The sequence below is a fragment of the Rana temporaria genome, chromosome 4 (genome assembly GCF_905171775.1).
Source record: "Rana temporaria chromosome 4, aRanTem1.1, whole genome shotgun sequence".
In the NCBI taxonomy this organism is placed as follows: Eukaryota; Metazoa; Chordata; class Amphibia; order Anura; family Ranidae; genus Rana; species Rana temporaria.
The window spans coordinates 61,043,882-61,059,550 of record NC_053492.1 but is presented as its reverse complement, the minus strand read 5'-3'; the positions used below and the strand labels follow the sequence as shown (position 1 = coordinate 61,059,550).

The 15,669-nt window shown below is 43.1% G+C and overlaps 1 protein-coding gene and 1 long non-coding RNA gene across 2 annotated transcripts in view; both read left to right on the top strand.

Annotated features, from left to right (window-relative positions):
• The window catches only part of LOC120936253 (adhesion G protein-coupled receptor F4-like), a 330,798-nt gene that overhangs the window by 291,514 nt on the left and 23,615 nt on the right, over positions 1-15,669 (top strand). Inside the window, exons 14-15 of the mRNA XM_040348471.1 lie at positions 5,589-5,630; positions 14,330-14,395. Coding sequence (XP_040204405.1) covers positions 5,589-5,630; positions 14,330-14,395 — 108 coding nt within the window. The remainder of the gene's footprint in view (positions 1-5,588; positions 5,631-14,329; positions 14,396-15,669) is intronic.
• Positions 9,299-11,470, top strand: LOC120936254. Its single transcript, XR_005748598.1, has 4 exons — positions 9,299-9,409; positions 9,503-9,631; positions 10,825-11,055; positions 11,288-11,470. It is a non-coding gene; the product is annotated as an uncharacterized LOC120936254 (long non-coding RNA).

The window sequence follows — 15,669 nt, the reverse complement described above, 5'->3', positions numbered from 1 at the left end:
AATGTTGCCTTTAGTCGTACTATATGACTAGGTCCATACTATTGCGGGTGCAGGAATGCATGTAATCCGCAGGCGTTCCCAAACTTGCAGGTAATGGCAGCAGTGTTGCCAACCGTCTGTATTTTTACTGGCAGTCAGTAGAACATGGGCACCTTTCTCCTGCCAGTAAATGCCAGTGACAGGAAATGGTTGCCAGTTAATATGGCTGTGACACTCAGCTCAGGACTGTGCATGCGCAGTTCCGGTCCGGAGCTGGCCGAGACCATCCGAGTGCCTGCTATAGTGTGATCAGGTGGTGTCGGTTGGGGGCGGGTCTGGTGGAGGCGGTTCCTGAGTGTGTCCTGTGATGTCATGGTGCATGGGCTCCGAGTGGCATCCGGAGACTAGCGGGTCTGCATGACGGGAGCAAGACAAGTTGGGAGCGGGACTGTCAGTGCTGTTTGGACTAGAGGGGACTGAAGGGACCACCTGCCGTGGAGAGAGACTAACAGCCCTGTACACACGATCGGTTTGTCTGATGAAAAGGGACCGATGGACCGTTTTCATCGGACAAACCGATCGTGTGTGGGCCCCATCAGTTTGTTTTCCATCGGTGAAAAAAATAGAACATGTTTTAAAATTTTCCTATGGATAAAAAAACGATAGAAAAAAACGACGTGGAAGTCCATCGGTCAAAAATCTACGCATGCTCAGAATTAAGTCGACGCATGCTCGGAAGCATTGAACTTAATTTTTCTCAGCACGTCGTAGTGTTTTACGTCACCGCGTTTGGACACGGTCAGATTTTTGACCGATGGTGTGTAGGCAAGACTGATGATGAAAGTCAGCTTCATCGGATATCCGACGAAAAAATCCATCGGATTAGATTCCATCAGATATCCGATCGTGTATACAGGGCTTTAGTGTGACAACGGCGCAGGCGCACTGAGCGTGCCGGTTTTATCAGTGGGATAATGCTGGAAACTCACGATTTTCGCAGGGATCGTGCCAGTCCCGTGCGCATGTGCGGGAGTGACGTCATTGCCGCTCCGGCCAGTCACAGCGCTGGAGTGGCGATACACGGAAGGGACTCGTAGGCAACATGGCAGAGAAGAGGAACGAGGAGCGCTTTGGGGGCTTCGATCTCAGGTAAGTCATTCATAATGAGCTAGTATGCTATGCTATGCATACTAGCTCATTATGCCTTATGTTTTTTTTTTTTCCAAAAAAAAAAAAAAAGAGGATTTACTTCCTCTTTAAGCCTTCTTCCTAATTCGACCATTTTTCAGCTTTCAGTGTTCTCACATTTTTAATGACAATTACTCAGTCATGCAACACTGTACCCATATGAAATTGTTGTCCTTTTTTTTCAAAGAGAGCTTTCTTTTGGTGGTATTTAATCACCTCTGTTTTTTTTTTTTTTTTGTGCTATAAATGAAAAAAGACTTGAAAAAAAATGAAGACATTTGGTAAAAAAAAATGCATTTTTCTTTGTTTCTGTTAAAATTAAGCAAATTAGTAATTTTTCTCCCGAGTATGGTAATACCACATGTGTGAGACTTTTACACAGCTTGGCCACATAGAGAGGCCAAACATGCAGGGAGCTCCATCAGGCGTTCTAGGAGCATAAATGACACATCTAATTTGACTACCTAATACTTTTGTGAGGCACTGATAGGCACTGTAGTGGGATGGATGTGGCACGAGTGAGCACTGATGTGGCATGGATGAGCACTGATGTGGCATGGATGTGGTATGGATTAGCACTGATGTGGCAAGGATGATTGCTGATGTGGCATGGATGTGACATGCATAGGTGTGCGCAGCCTATGGCATTAGGGTGTGCACCGCACCTCCAAAGCTCATATACAGTGTGTATATATATATATATATATATATATATATATATATATATATATATATATATATATATATATAGTATATATATATTCTATATATGACAGTGGACAGTGTCAGTAGGGCAGAGGTTGGTGTCAGTAGAGCAGTGGACAGTGTCAGTAGTTAATTTTTTTTTATTATAACCTTCTTACAATTTTATTATTTTTTACAATTTTTTATTAATTTTTTACAATTTGTTTTATTAATTTTTTACAATTTTTTAAGAGCCCCATTGGGGGGCTTTGGTGAAATATCAAGGGTTTAAACAGACCCCTGATGTCTCACTTTTGAGATAGAGGACGGAGATTCTTCAGTCCCTTTCTGAATGAATGAATGAATGAAAACTTATATAGCGCAGCACATGCAAACTTAATCGCCTCTGGGCGCTTGTTGTTCCTGTCTCCTTTGGTATCAAAAGAGATGAGTCTTGATCTTTCTCCTGAACGTCAAGTGGTTCTCCTCCGATCGAATGCTGGTTGGTAAAGCGTTCCATAGTCTAGGCCCTTGGACCGCGAATCTCCTTTCTCCTTTGGACTTGTATCTGGCTTTGGGTATCTGGAGTAGATTTTGATTGGTGGATCGCAGCAAAGCATCAGGGGGAATCTGCACAGCATGATTAGGGTGTGCCCAGGCACACCCTGAGAGCGCACACCTATGGTGACATGGATGATCACTGTTGTGGCACAGATGATCACTGATGTGGCATGGATGAGCACTGATGTGGCATGGATGATCACTGATGTGGCACGGATGATCACTGATGTGGCATGGATGATCACTCATGTGGCATGGATGTGGCATAGATGAGCACTGATGTGGCATGGATCTGGCACGGATGATCACTGATGTGGCACAGATGATCACTGATGTGGCATGGATGATCACTGATGTGGCACAAATGAGCCATGGATGGGGATGGGTGAGCATGAGTAAGCCATGGATGATGTTGGATGAGCCATGGATAGGGATAGATGAGCCATGAATGAGGATGGATGAGCCATGGATGGGGATGGATGGCGCATTGGATGAGCCAAAATGAGCACAGTTCAGTGCTGTGGGCACTTGAGATCTAGCCCAGAGCACTGCTGCACCCACTACCTCCTCTCCTCACATGCAGTACCGATTTGTGTGACTAGAGGGGAGGAGACAAACCGCTCCAGTTTGTTTACAAGTGATCATGCCGTCATTTGGTGGCATGATCATATGGTAAAGAGCTGCGGTCATTGGCCCAATCCCTGATACTGAATGGGAGCCAATATGCACTGTTCATTGTCAGCCACGTGGGTATGCAAATATTTCCTAATGGCATGCCCATGCATCAGAAAATGTGGTGCATTTTTGGGTGGGTGAAACGACATGAAGCCAACCATCATGCGTTTCTCTGTGGCTGAATTTTCAAAAAGGTTCAGGAACTTCTGCCCTGTGTTTCCGGTTGGTACAGCAGGCCATTCAAATTGGCTGCTGTGCCCATGCAAACGTGAGCAGCACCACCAACAATAGTGTAACCTAGCATAATGCAACGATAGCAATTTATGGCACACATCATGGCAAGCATCATCGACAATCAATTGGCAATGCATGCTTCTAATAGCCAAGTTTTGGTCCCTTTCTAGGCTAATAGGCAATTGATTGTCAAAGAAAGTCATGGGGGGCTTGGTACTTCCCTGAAAACATATAATAAAGCAAAAAAAAAAAAATGCTGTTACTGTAGGTGTGTGTGGAGGAATATTTATAATACCTAAAGCAAAACTTAAGAAATGTAAAATATTCCTTTAAAGCTAAAAAACTAAAAGCTTAAACTAAAAAAAAAAAAATATTAAAAGCCAGTAGCTACAAATACTGCAGCTGCTGACTTTTAATATATGGACACCTACCTATACAGGGTGCCTGCAATGTCGGCAGCCGAGGCTGACCTGTTGCTCGAGGATCGCCTGCTGCCACCACCATAATCTGTAAGGGAATCAGGAAGTGAAGCATTGCAGATTCACTTCCCGGTTCCCAACTGCGCATGCGCGAAACGTGCTGCGCGTCTTCACTGGTCCCCCGCTGTGCTCTGGGAGCTGTGTGTCTCCCAGAAGACAGCAGGGGTACATAGTAAGAGCCGGAAGTGTCGTAGATCACCGAGGTGATCTATGCTAGGAAGTGGGAGCAAATACCTGTATTAGACAGGTATCTGTTCCCCCTCTCCCTTGAATGGTGGCAAATGTGACCCTGGAGGGGGGAGGGTTCCAAAAAGTGGAAGTTCCATTTTTGTGTGGAACTCCACTTTAAATAGCATAATAGGGGGATACCCTTAACCTGCCTGTGAAGTGGCACATTTGTATGGCTTATACAACCTATGACAGCAAAACTGACATTTGGGGAAAAAAAGGATGTTTAAGCACTTCATGATCAGGCCATTTTTTTGTGCTACTTTAACTGACAGTTGCATGGTCATGCAAGGCTGTACCCAAATGAAATGTAAAGCATTTTTCTCACAAAAATATAGATTTCATTTGCTGGTATTATTTTGCTGTGACAGATGGGATAGCCTCTTGCAGGAGTTGTCGTAGACAGTCTCTCTATGAGTGGGCCATCTCCCATAGCAATGGGAGCAGATCAGCACCACAGACGTCCTCAGCCGGTGCACAGATACAGAAGAGAAAGAGTTAAGTGAAGTTCACTTATGGAGTCCATGCTAGGTTGACCCCCATACCATTACTGGGACTGAGGTAGCATTGATACTCTGGACAAGTGGAGGGGGCATTGGCTCTGCATCTCCCTACTAAATGCAACAGTAACAATGGTGGTGCTTATTAACACCAAGAGAGTATGGGGTAGATCCTCGTACAATGGCGCATTATTGCGCCGGGCGTAGCGTATCTAAGATACACTACGCCGCTGTAACTTACTTGACTTTGTTTCAAATCCTCAATAAATTTGCGCCGTAAGTTACGGCGGCGTAGTGTATCTGTATATTCAAATAGGAGTGATGGGGGCGTGTTTTATGTTAATACGTCGTGACCCGATGTAAACAAAAAAAAATTTTTAACTGCGCATGCGCCGTCCCTGGGGGTATCCGCGGACCGCGGACCAGTTTCAGCAGACATGTTCGGTCGTGTGTACGGCCGACCGGACAGGTTTCCAGCGGACATTTGTCCAGCCGACCGTTTTCCAGCGGACAAAAATTTCTTAGCATGCTAAGAAACATGTCCGCTGGAAGCCTGTCCTTCGGACATGTTCAGTCGTCTGTACAGACTCACCGTACATGTCCGCTCGGCCACCATCCCTCGCATGCGTCAAAGTGATTCGACGCATGCATGGAAGCATTGACCTTCCAGGGCCGCGCACGTCGCCGCATAATCGTCACGGCGATGGCGCGGCCACGTCACCGCGTATCGTGTACGCTCGGATTTCTGTCTGATGGTGTGTACAACCATCAGACAGAAATCTCCGGGCGGACATGTCCGCTGAAAACGGTCCGGCGGACCTTTTTCAGCGGACAGTCCGTCCGTGTGTACGAGGCCTTAGAGTTCAGTTGTCTGTTCAAGCAAAGGCCTCCTATATGACCCACACTTGGCACCCAATGAGGAGGGGAACATGGAGGAAGCGCCAACCACCTACTACCTCCTCCCCTTACAAGCCAAGCTGTCTTTACATATATCTGTAGTAATATACATGATTATAATAACCCAGAACTCTAACATATGCTTTGTTTTTTTTTTATCCAGGGTTTGTTCATTTTGATATCAACTGTGCTGCTGGACCAAAAGGTAGGTAGCAACTTATAATAAGGAACATGATAAGACCTGCCATAAGCATCAAGTGTAATTCTGGTCATAGAATATCACTGGATTTGGCTGATTTTAGCTGCCCATTAGACACCCCGGCCTACACACCGTGGGAGAAAAAACACAATCATTTTGGCGTAGTGGCATATGTAGCGCTACCCCCGCAGGAGCCGCTGGTTAGATTGGGACGGCATGTTGGGTTACCTCCAGGGGTCAAGTCCTGGGGAAAAAAGTGTGGGAACTCCCACCCAAGATCCACTCCCCCACCAAAAAAATTTGATACGCTCATATGCATAATTACTAAACCGCATGTTTTGTTTGTTTTTTTTCGATCCACTGTACCTTAGTAATCCTTTATGTTACTGGCCGCTTCCTGTATATGGATTCATCGGGTAGTGTGCGGTTATTCCGTCACTTTCTCGATGCCGCAATGTCTCCTGGGAGCTTTTGTCATTGTTCCCAGGAGACATTGCGGAGGTCTGCCGCGAGTTATCGCAGGATTTAGAAAGAAGGTTTGCCTGCCCCTGACAGTGACTCGAGCTGGCCATCGCCGCTTAGTGAAGGATTGGCTCGGGCGGCTCGGCTGCTCTAGTCCTGCAAAGGGAACTGAGTTCCTGCTGTGAAAAAAGTGCAGGAACTCCGTTCCCACGCGTTCCCGCAGGACTTGAGCCCTGGTTACCTCTGTGATGTGTCTAGGGATGATGAAAGCAATGATGAGAGCAATGACGGAATGTCCAAACAGCAGGGGTGACGTTTTCTGTGCTTTTATTACTTGCCCAACATGGCAAACAGTTAACTTGAGGTAGATAGAGAAGTTGGGTGAAAGGAGAGTTGCAGATTCAGGCCTAAGGATAAACAGAAGCAATCCTGCTGCTAACGGTAACTCTTGCTTCGTCGCCACTCCAGCCGGAGTAGGTATAATGCACCTGGACAGGCCTCTCACACAGACCTGGCAGCCAGGGTGTCACTCAGAACTGTTGAGAAGGAACAAGTCTCTGCCACGATGAAAATAATTTTCCCAAATGGGGTTATTGCGCAGCTCAAAAGGAGAGAGGTAATACCATGTAATAAAAAAGTTGTATTTATTCACATGTTAAAAAATTGGACAAAAGTGGACAAAAATTGGGTAGCATAAATGGATGGAGCATGAGTTGTATCAAGTACACAAACAGCGTTTACATAAATGTATAAGAAGCAGTGCACAAACAATGTTTATACAGTCAAAAATGTGCATTGTAGTAAAAACAATCTAACGAACGTTTCGACCTTTGGAGGTCTTCTTCAGAGAGTTTGTGTGGCTGGAAAGGAACATATAGTGGTTAGACATCTCATGATCATAATTTAGGTAATAAGAGGTACATTGTTGGTTTTACAAAAAGCCCTTTGGCTAGAGGAGCAGTGTGCAAAAGGATACAATGAAAGCAAAAAATTAAGCAAATTTGTGTGCAACATTGCAAACAAAAGTATATTGAATACATTTTTTAACTTTTAATTTTTAATTATTAATTCCTTTACCTTGATGATGTGTCTCAATGATGTGCTGCAGTCAAAGCGGCAGCATCAGGCGGTCTAATAAGGATAGCTTCCATCCCAGGCAGAAAAAACAGCTGTCCACATACTGTGAAACACCCCGCTCAACACCACAAGAGGTCACCCCCAAAAATTATGGGGCCAAGATGGAATGACCATATAGAAACCAGGAGGGGTAGGGGAACGTCGGTGGAACGAGGAGGTTTAATAAAGAAGCCTGTAAACAGAATAGTAAAATTGATATTCTGGATGTCTACATACATATGTAGTCGGCACGAGTTATTAAAAAGTTATTGGGGCTCTGAGGTGAGAAGTGACGGTAAATGTAGATAACCGTCACAGGCTATAATGAAAAGAGGTGCTCAAGAGTACTAAGATAAGATAATAATCTCTAGAATACGGAAACAAGAGTCTCCCCAGAGACAAAAGGAGAATAAAGAAAAGCATAAAAGGGAAAGGGAAAGAGAAAAAAGGGTAAGATCGTCTGGTACAAAGTGAATACAGGGATGCTGTCAAAAAGACTAAACATTGCCCCATCCTGGGTACTTTCCCTTGTGGCCATTGCTCACATTGCCCACTCATCAAAAAGGCGAAGACCTTTCGACTCCCAAATGGGGATATTTTTAAACCCTTACATTTTTCCAACTGTCAAACTCAGGGCATTGTCTACCTTATGGAATGCGAATGCGGTGCTTTCTATGTCGGTAAGACAAAACAGGAGTTCTGGCGAAGGATAGCCAAACATACCTATAGCATGCAAATAGGCAACTTCCATCTCCCCATTGGGAGACATGCAGTCTTTCAACATAATTATACAGTACCTAAGGTTACCTTTACTGCTCTCTACAGAATCCATATTCCTGATAGGGGCGGAGATTGGAACAAAACCTTGCTGCAACATGAGCAGCGATGGATTTTTCGATTGCAGGCTACCACTCTGCCAGGGCTTAATGAATCAGTCTCTTTTGCCCCTTTCCTTAAGGCATTTGTATCCTGGAAGACGCAGTAAACACCACACATATGCGGTCTTTCCCCCAATCCCCTGGGAAAATCTTTCATATCCATCTTTTGTTTGATTTATGCTCAGTATGCGTGCTGGAATTTCTTTGTTTGGCTGTAGTATCAGCACTATTTCAAATATCAACTGGACAAGTTGGATCACTCCAACTTCCAGACTCCTTCAAAAATTAAAAATTATAAATTAACTTTTGGTTTAAGCATTTAAATCTTTTTTTTTTCTTCAAATCCTGAGCTATGGACACAGGGTGACTGCCATGTGCCCATGTGACCTATGCTCTTTGTCCGCCGTTTGCTATCTGTCACCTTGTTATTTCATGCTTTTTTAGAATAATACTTTAATTAATTTGGAATATACCTGTAGTACACATGTACATAAGGACAAGTATGGGATGTCAATTATGTTTAGAATATACATGTATGTTGTGATAGGGTCACCAGTGTTTCTGTAATTATGTGTATTAAAATATGGAACTGTATATATTCTTAGGACTATATATGTGTTTGCTCTCATGTTTCTGAAATCTATTTATAAGTAATTCCTTTTTCCTGGAGTATTCCCTCTCCCCTTTTCCCTATGACATGTCTCTTTGTTTGGCTGGTCCAGGATGCTCCCCTCCTTTCCCCAGGTTGTGGCAGCTGCCACTCATGTGGGCGTCCCGTCCACCGCCCAGCAGGGTGAGACAATAGCGCAATTCGTTGCGCTATAGCATTTCCCCACATGATGGCGACAGTGCACGGCCGCCGCGTGTGGGGAGCGCATTCTCCCCCTGCTGGTGGCAGGTACGCACCGCTCTCACACCCAGTGGCGTGCACCGCGCGTGCGTGGCGGGTCCGCGCGCACGCGGTGACGTCACATCCTCACATGGGATGGTGGGGGCGGCGGCTGTAAGCCGACGACGCTGGCGTGCGTACACGCCGAGGAGACCACCGCCGCCATGCACCTGGTTTTACCAGGTACGTCTTTGGGACCCTGACCCACCAGAGTGGGTGGGGAACGTTGTGCTTGATTAGGCAGAGGGGCGGATCGACCGCAGCCCCCTCAGGTGGTACTCGTTCTTTCCCCCCCTCCCCTCTCCACAGGTGGTACTTGTTTCTCCATTCCCTACAATTAGGCTAGATGCACTCTATTTATTCTGGCCTTACCTGCTGGTTTGGAAGGATCTTGCTTGGTACTTCCAACTACTAGCATATTGGTGGCCTCTATGCTATAGGTGAGTTTTATTTTCTACATCTTTTTTCTGGCCAAACATTTTGGCTTCTCTGGCTTCATTCCAAAAATGACCCTTTTTACTCTTATATTTTAGAAGGAATCACCTTGTCTGCTTGCTGCTGCTATTTATATCCCAGCAGCATTTGTATCTGACACCAGTGATCTCTGCTCAGGAAGTCTTCTAATTTCTTTTAATTCCCAACTGAATCTCTACAATTGAAAGGTACAGCTCTCCCCCCCCCCACTCACCCTTATCCTTGATGCGTTTTTATCATCAGGTGTTTGCCATTCACTGTCTTATGTTGCCCAGCTGCCCTTACTTCAATATATCCTGCATTTTCCGTTTCCCATGTGTCTTCACTTGTCTCCATTCCCATCCTTCTTTTTGCTTCAGTTTATATAATTCTCTTTCTGCACCATCACCCCCCATTCTCCTCTTTCCCCAGTCCATTTCCCCACACCGTTGCCTACTGTTCACTTCTTGTTTCTGCACCTTCACCCCTCACTTTTTCATTTCCCCTCCTTGTCCTTCTCATTTTCCTTTCCCCCGTCTCTTTGTTTTACATTTGTGTTTCCCTATCAGCTAATTCTCACCTCCGCATTCTTGCGGCTGATGCATGTTTATTTGTGCCTCCCTAGGTCAATCACTTCATTTATTCACCGTCATCTCCACTGTTTTTTCATTCCTTTTCACTACCTCTCACCTCTCCTCTCACGTCACTCCAATCTACTCCCATCACCCCCATTTCCTTCACTCCTCCTCACTGTTCTCCACATACTAACACTCCCACTCTTTCACCACACATTTCTTTCACATTTGTAAACTATCTCTTTCTCATGCTTAATTTTTTCTTCCTTTCTCTTTTCTCCCTTTCTGTTTCTATTTTTTTTTTTAGTTTTTATTTTTTTTCTATGGTTCTTCTGCTCACATCTACTTTCTCCTTTGTCTTTTTTTCTTTCCTACCTCTACCCTATTTTTCCTTTGCGTTCTTTCCATCTTGCTTTCATTTTCTTTATTCATTTTTTCTTTTCTTTATATATATATATATTTTTATATATATATATATATATATATATATATATATATATATATATATATATATATATATATATATATATATATATATATATATATATATATTCTTTTCTTCCCCTTTACCTTTTTTTCTCTTTCCCTTTCCCTTTTATGCTTTTCTTTATTCTCCTTTTGTCTCTGGGGAGACTCTTGTTTCCGTATTCTAGAGATTATTATCTTATCTTAGTACTCTTGAGCACCTCTTTTCATTATAGCCTGTGACGGTTATCTACATTTACCGTCACTTCTCACCTCAGAGCCCCAATAACTTTTTAATAACTCGTGCCGACTACATATGTATGTAGACATCCAGAATATCAATTTTACTATTCTGTTTACAGGCTTCTTTATTAAACCTCCTCGTTCCACGACGTTCCCCTACCCCTCCTGGTTTCTATATGGTCATTCCATCTTGGCCCCATAATTTTTGGGGGTGACCTCTTGTGGTGTTGAGCGGGGTGTTTCACAGTATGTGGACAGCTGTTTTTTCTGCCTGGGATGGAAGCTATCCTTATTAGACCGCCTGATGCTGCCGCTTTGACTGCAGCACATCATTGAGACACATCATCAAGGTAAAGGAATTAATAATTAAAAATTAAAAATTAAAAGTTAAAAAATGTATTCAATATACTTTTGTTTGCAATGTTGCACACGAATTTGCTTAATTTTTTAATTTTTTGCTTTCATTGCATCCTTTTGCACACTGCTCCTCTAGCCAAAGGGCTTTTTGTAAAACCAACAATGTACCTCTTATTATCTAAATTATGATCATGAGATGTCTAACCACTATATGTTCCTTTCCAGCCACACAAACTCTCTGAAGAAGACCTCCAAAGGTCGAAACGTTCGTTAGATTGTTTTTACTACAATGCACATTTTTGACTGTATAAACATTGTTTGTGCACTGCTTCTTATACATTTATGTAAACGCTGTTTGTGTACTTGATACAACTCATGCTCCATCCATTTATGCTACCCAATTTTTGTCCACTTTTGTCCAATTTTTTAACATGTGAATAAATACAACTTTTTTATTACATGGTATTACCTCTCTCCTTTTGAGCTGCGCAATAACCCCATTTGGGAAAATTCTTTTCATCATTTTTATCGGGGTGAGCAGCCACATTCTCTCCACCATAGTGTCCTGTCTCTTTTCAAGTCTCTGCCACTAACTTGGCTCAAATAGAAATAGAATTAAGAGTGGGACCTCTGCCACAGGCCCTTCCCTCAGGAGCGTGGACAATAGAGCGAATCCTCTCACTGAACGTAATTTGCCTGAATCTCCCTCAGGTAGGCTTCATAGTTTTGGGGGTCACCGGCTGATAAGTTGCAGCATTCAACTTCTCAGTGTCCGACCACCCAGATCCCCGATGGATCGTCTAAGCCCTGTTGAATCACCTGCCTCCGGGCTCACCTCAGACAGACTCCCCACCGAACAGCATAACTCGCTTGGGATCTTCCTCATAGAATGTGGGGACCCAGTAAGTTACTGGGGCCCCCTTGCAGCTTTAGTTGCTCCGGGCCATGAGGGCCCAGAGTCCGGAACTCCGCGTAGCACGTGCGCCCCGGCCTGTACTGAAAGTACACAGGCGCTACACATAGGTTGAAGAAAGACTCATATCCATCGAGTTTAACCCTTCACAGCTCCAAGCAAAACAGAGTCTTCTGGACAACTATTGCCAATGTTGCTACATGGGGGGGGGATCCTTCTTGACCCCAAAGGAGTCCAGTCAGATCAGTTTTCTTGATCAGGACACCGCTATATTATTCTAATAATATAACTATGAATACCACAACGTATAAGAAAATTATTTTGTTCTAGTTCATTTTGCCATTATTCCCTCCCAAACTTGTCCCTATTCTGTGCACAACCAATGTCCCCTTATCATTTGTAATGTATTTACACCATATTAGCTAGTAAAACATGACTCAAAAGACCCCACAGCAGTCACCACCCTAATCTATGCGCCCGGCCCCTAATCTACATGCAGGGCACGCCAATGCATGGATTTCAATGTTTTTTGTTTTTTTAAGCACATGATTAGAGCATGAGGCTCTAATTGGCTTCAAAAAGGGTAGACTCGAGGCACAGAGCACTGCACCCTGAGCCCACCCAGTTGTGTGACAATATTTGGTATTGTCTTCTTACTTCTCCTTCCGGCCAATCAGGAAGTGAGTCACCGAGGAGACACAGTGGGGAAGCCGCCAAGGATGAGACGTAGGGGGAAGCCTAGATGGGTTAAGTGTGGGGCTGGTGGGCGGACAGGCGAGCGAGGGGGGGTGAAGGTTTGTCGATCGACCGATTGACGGGGGTGGGGTTGGGAGATTTTGACTGATATACGGACCAAACAGGGGTGTTGGCAGGTTGTTTTGTTTGTCACCCCCCAAAATAAATGGAGCACCGGCTGCCACTGTTCACTGGTAGTAGAGCAACAGCATTCCCCACATAGCGGGAGCCCTTGTTTAATGTGATTAAGAATTTTGCGTGTAACATCATCGGGGGTTATGGGATGAGTCTTCCCCGTACCACTATAGAAGTAAGGTGTTATCTTCATAGACAAGTTTAGTGCTTTCTATTAGCAACTAAGCTAAAGTGTGTTTAAACTCAAAAACTAAAATGAAACTTCATCCTTCCCTCAGTCTTGTAGAGTTGTGGAGGCTCCTCCCCTGTTCTGAAATTGCCTACTCTGATTTAACTGCACACCAAGAGCATCCTATAGTTTGCATTAGAAGTTGCACTAAATAAGACACAGTCAACCTAAAAGGATCATCTAGCTCCCTCTTCCCCAGTTTTACTGTCCTATCCCTTTCCTGTATCAATCTGTTTATTAAAGTTTCGAGTAACAAGATAGGATATTGTTGGGTAGCACACAGCAGTACAAAATAAAACTGTCAACATAAACAGTACATAATAAAATAATTTTATTTTTTTATGACAGTTGTAGATAAAAGATGGTAAAGGTTTTGCTATGATCCCATAAACCGTTCACAAGTAGGTATGACAAACTACAGTAATGTGATCGACCAAATGTAACCTCTATAGTACCCATCAGTAAAGTTGTGTCTCTATTCAGACATCAAAGGAAAAATCTCCTGAGGTAGTTTGTCATGACTGAAACCTTACAATTAACCTTAAAACGAGGACAAAGGCCTACTGTTGAGCCAACAATACACCAAAAAGTAAAAATGACAAAATGTAAGATAAAAAGAGAGAGGAAAAAAAGGCATTGAATGCACAATTCTAAATTGTGATGCATTGAATGCACCAAATTTAAAATAAAATACAGACAGTTCCTATGTTATGAAAGTGGATCTAATTAAGACCAACTCTCTTTTGGCATATAGAGAGAAACTGGCGCAGACAGATTTTGCAAAAGTGTCTCGTGCATTTTTAGCATGCACCAAATTCAAGTACAAGTTCTAGACAGGTACGTGGATTTGGAGCATTCTGCACCACTTTAAAAACACATGAGAGACACTTTTACAAAATCTGTCTGTGCCAGACTTTATGAATTCCAGGGTCCAGTAGCAGTATTACCCAGCAAATTGTCCAGCATTACAGATTTTTATAGCATTCTAAGGCTGGCCATACATTTTACAATTTTGTTAAATTTTCCTTTATATTTACCAAAACCACATAATATGAGGTCAAGGCTAAACACTTTCAAAATGCATGCAATTAGGTAGGTCCTTGTATTACATAGTTAAAGGTAAATCTAAAGGAAATTGAACAAGAAAATTGTATGGCCAGCCTAAGTTCCTCCATCTCTGAACAGATCATTTATGGATCATATTACATGTTTACTACTCTGGATGTATAATTATTCTTTCTACATTTGTTCTTAGGTGAGAAAGGCGGTAAGAAGCAGCATAACGTCTTCCTACTTCAGAACACTCAGGTCCAAGGGCCAGGTGAGTGTACCTCATAATATACAGTGGGACTGAACATGAAAGTATAACCTAAACTTTTTTTTACAGAGTGGAGAGGCATTAGAGCACCTGTCACTTTTAGATTCACCCTCTCTATTTGTCCTGCATACCATTATCATTAAGAAAGAAAATTACACATTTTGGGTAATTTCCAGTCCTTAAAGCATCTGACCACACCAAGATCAGTGTGATAAGATGCTTTCCCAATTTCCCAATGGCGCTATTTATATACGGCAAAACCAAAGTCATGAAATGCTCATAGCTTTCGGTTTCTTAGGCCATAGACATGATTGGTGCTCTATGGTTAGCTGGTGGAACCACCGGCTGCATTCTTGGGTTTTCTGGTGGCTAATTAGCCACTACGATTGCTTTTACATGAAAGCCGACCGCAGGCTGAAAAGATTGATGCCAAGATGATACCTAAACCTGCAGGCATCATTCTGGTATAACCACTTAAAGTTAAATCCCCTTGAGGCGATTCAGTTCGCATTTGTAGCACTATACCAGTTATTCACTCACTCACCTCCTACAGCACTGGAGTCGCTGATTTTTGTATAGTGAGAGCAAATCCTGTTGCTGTCAAAATAAATAAATCAGTGCTGCAGCTTGTAGCAATGGTATCAATAAACTAAACAATTAAAAACAAACACTAAAATAAAATAACTCAATAAAACATTTTTTTTATTGAAATCTGTGCCAAAAAAAGAGTAAAAATGATATGCCCCTTCACCCCTGTCCCTATGCTTCAACATATATGCTCTTTTTTTTTAACTGTGGTGGTGAAATCACCTCCTTCAGCGCTGGAGTCACGGCTTTCCGTATCATTGGAACAAACCCTGTTACTGTCAGAATAGGTAAACCTGTGCTGCAGCTAAATGGTGTAGCTGCAAAGCAAATACTAGTTAACAATAAAACAAAGTAACCATACAATATAACAGTAGGACATACTATACCTGCAAAGTAAGCACAATAAAACACAGTACAAAAAAAACATTACAGCATATCATAAATACAGTAAAACAGAGGAGCACAATAGAGAGAGAACAATAATAAAACAACAGCTATTTTTGTCTTTGTTTTGTTTTTTACACTTTTATTATAACTTTGAACTCTCCAGGTTAGGGTCTCTCAAAATGGCCATCTAACATCTTTCAAGACCCTGTGTAAGTGTGCTCTAGGACTGTGCCGTGCTGTACCCTATGCAGATACTCAAATAGTGTATGGTAGCAACGGAAACAGTCACCGATGCAGAGACC